The sequence below is a fragment of the Setaria viridis genome, chromosome 4 (genome assembly GCF_005286985.2).
Source record: "Setaria viridis chromosome 4, Setaria_viridis_v4.0, whole genome shotgun sequence".
NCBI lineage: Eukaryota > Viridiplantae > Streptophyta > Magnoliopsida > Poales > Poaceae > Setaria > Setaria viridis.
In genome coordinates, this window is record NC_048266.2 from 27,188,737 (window position 1) to 27,191,655 (window position 2,919).

The 2,919-nt window shown below is 51.9% G+C and overlaps 1 protein-coding gene across 1 annotated transcript; it reads left to right on the plus strand.

Annotated features, from left to right (window-relative positions):
• The first annotated feature begins 911 nt into the window (after positions 1-911).
• On the plus strand, positions 912-1,478 carry LOC117853573 (RING-H2 finger protein ATL39). Its single transcript, XM_034735892.1, has one exon. It carries the CDS (start codon positions 912-914, stop codon positions 1,476-1,478), a length of 567 nt encoding a protein of 188 aa, XP_034591783.1.
• Positions 1,479-2,919: the final 1,441 nt, after the last annotated feature.

Below are 2,919 nucleotides of genomic sequence, written 5' to 3' on the forward strand. Positions count from 1 at the left end.
AAAGCTTATCTGCATCTGTATTGCAGATTATCTATTTTCCATCATATGCACAACCAATGATTTCAGCAGCACTCATCAGTAAACTTCAGCACCAAGATGGATTAGTAACTTTAGTAAAAAGAAGCATCAGTAATTTTACCTACCCGTAAAACGAAGTGTAGCAAACGTGCCCACATCACCCCTGACCTGACCTTGGTCATCATGGCAAGATTCCCCTGCATGGTGAGCCACTTGAGTACCTTGGCTCCATCCTCAAATGCAGGTGCAAGCCAGCATCCAAGGCCGGCATCGCAGAGCTTGGCCACCCTCCCGCGGAAGGCATCCTTAGGTACGGACGGAAAATCTGTTGGACGAATGGAAAATGGATACGGCCAGGTCGGGCGACGAGTAGATCAATAGGAAGCGGGCTCTCGGTGCCTTGGCAGCCCCTCGACTGGAGCGTGGAGGCGCGGACCATGGAGTTGCGCATCGCCATCGTCGTAGGTAAGCGGTGGGCGAGCAGGGCCGCAGGGGCTGTCTCGGACTCGGCGAGGCGGCATCTGGACTGGGGGAAGGGGGAAGATGGGGTGGTGAGGCGGCGGAGATGGCAGGCATGGGGTGGGATTCGGGGCGGGGAGGGAGAGGGTGCGGGACTGCGGAAGGAGATTGGAGGGTCAAGACGCGCGTTGCGGGAGGAGGCGGACCGAAAAACTATCGAACGTGGCACTTTTTTACTCGGTTTTGCCTTTTTTTACTGTATGCGTAGAGACTGTAAACTCGTACCCGCGTATCTAGTACCACGTATTCACATTGAACAACAGTAGAACACCGCAACCCTCTTTGATATATTTCACGCGCTTGCCGATCACATCGTCGCTGTATCTGCAACAACCCGGTTAAAACCGTGGCAATCGATCTGTTACCTGCACGCCATGGCCCGTCACCAAACAAACTGCCACTGGGCCATCGAGTTGCTCGAAGCCGTCTTCATCTTCATCGCCGGGATCGCGACCGCCGCCGTGGCTGCCGTTGGCTTCCTGAAGAGCGGCAGCATTGCCATCGTTTTCCTAGGCGGGCTGCCTGCTGTATTCTTTTTCGCCATCGGCTTCCGCATAAGCTCGGCCGCTCTTCGGAAAAGGAGATCTGCATCGCGTCCTGAGGTCGAAGGTGACAAGGAGGACGGAACGTTGCCTAGGATTGCTGGCCATGGGCCCCAATGGCGGCACCACCAACGCGACTGCATTCAGCTTCCAGCCAGTGCCATTGCCCAACTTAGGGAAAGCGGCGTTTACCCCAGCGGCGGCGCCGGTGAGGAGTGCGCGGTCTGTCTCTGCAAGATCGGGGACGATGGTGTGCCGACGAGGCAGCTGCCGGCGTGCCGGCACGTACTCCACAAGGATTGTATTGAGCGGTGGCTGCACATCCACCCGACGTGCCCCATCTGCCGGAGCAACGTGCCTCGGGACTCTACGGAGGTCATGCCGCGCCTGAATGCCTGACGTTTTTGTTAGACTCGTGGTTTGTGGATAATCTTTTCTACATTGCATGCATTATTTGTATAATAGAGTAACAATTTTTAGATTTGCTTGTTGTAAGGTAATTTAGATCGTGTTATGTCACTTTTTCTAGCCCTTGTAAGGTAATTTAGGTGTAAGGTAATTTAGGTGTGCTTTGTGATTTGTACTTACAATGGTTTCCTCTGCAATGATGTTTTTGGTTTTGGGTATCTGGGATTAGGTCGGACCCATTCCTGATTTTGGGATAGAATAGGTCTACTATGGTCCTGTTTGGCACAGCTCCACTCCTAAACTCCAGCAACTCCATCAAAAAATTCAGCCAAACACCCCAACTCCAAAACTCCATGGAGTTGCCAACTTCATGGAGCTGTAGTGCAAATGGAGGTGGAGTTTTGGAGCACCTCTTTTGCTGCTCCAGAAACCTCTATTTTGAACCTTCTCGTGGAGTTAGTGCGTAATTACCCACCAATGCCACTGGTTACACAAAAAAACGTTTCATTCTATTCTCCCTTCTATTCTCCCGAGCCCCACTCGCCGCCAGAGCCCTGCCCGTCGCCGCGCCCGTCGCCGCCGCCCGTCGCCCGTCGCCGCCCGCCGCCCCCCGTCGCCGCCCGCCGCCGCCCGTCGCCCGTCGCCGCCCGCCGCCGCCCGTCGCCGTCCATCGTCGCCCGTCGTCGCCCGTCGCCACCCGCCGCCCCGTCGCCACCCACCCCGCCGCCCGTGGAGGGTCTCCCATGTGCGGCACAATGCAGTGGAAAAAGGGGAAGAAGAAGATGGGATAGAGAGGATGACAAGTGGGGCCTTAATTGGGGGGCAACAATGGCAATCCATTCAGATCTTTTTTGGAGCTGAGAGCACCCATCTAGCCAAACACCTCATTTTTGTTCTGGAGTTTTGGAGCGGAGCTGGCTCCATGTGGAGTTCTGGAGTGGAGCAGCTCCACCCGGAGTTGGAGCCATGCCAAACAGGGCCTATATGTTGTATTTGGTTGAGGCGATGGATCTCTGTGTTATTTCCTTGCTGGATGAACCCAACCCCTTTAGCCTCCTAACCAAACACTTCAAAAAAACAGATTCAACCCAATTCAATCCAGTTGAACTCTTAAATCAAACACAACACATATGGAAAGGTTGACTTGATTCTTGTTTTTTTGCATATATTCATTCTTGTATTTCAAATGAATTTTTCTCCTTGATAGCTTCTTTTAATACCGAGGAACATCCAGAAACTAACCCTAATCGAATTAAACAACGTGAAAGTTAGGGGTTAAAGCATGTCTCGAACTAAATATGGGGGCAGTATGACTTGTGCAACTCATCTTTAAAAATGCCAAAATAATTGTAATACACCTAGATAAAAAATATTTTGATAAAAAATATAATTTAAGCACCAAAATAAATGTTCCCAACAAGAAAAAAATTTC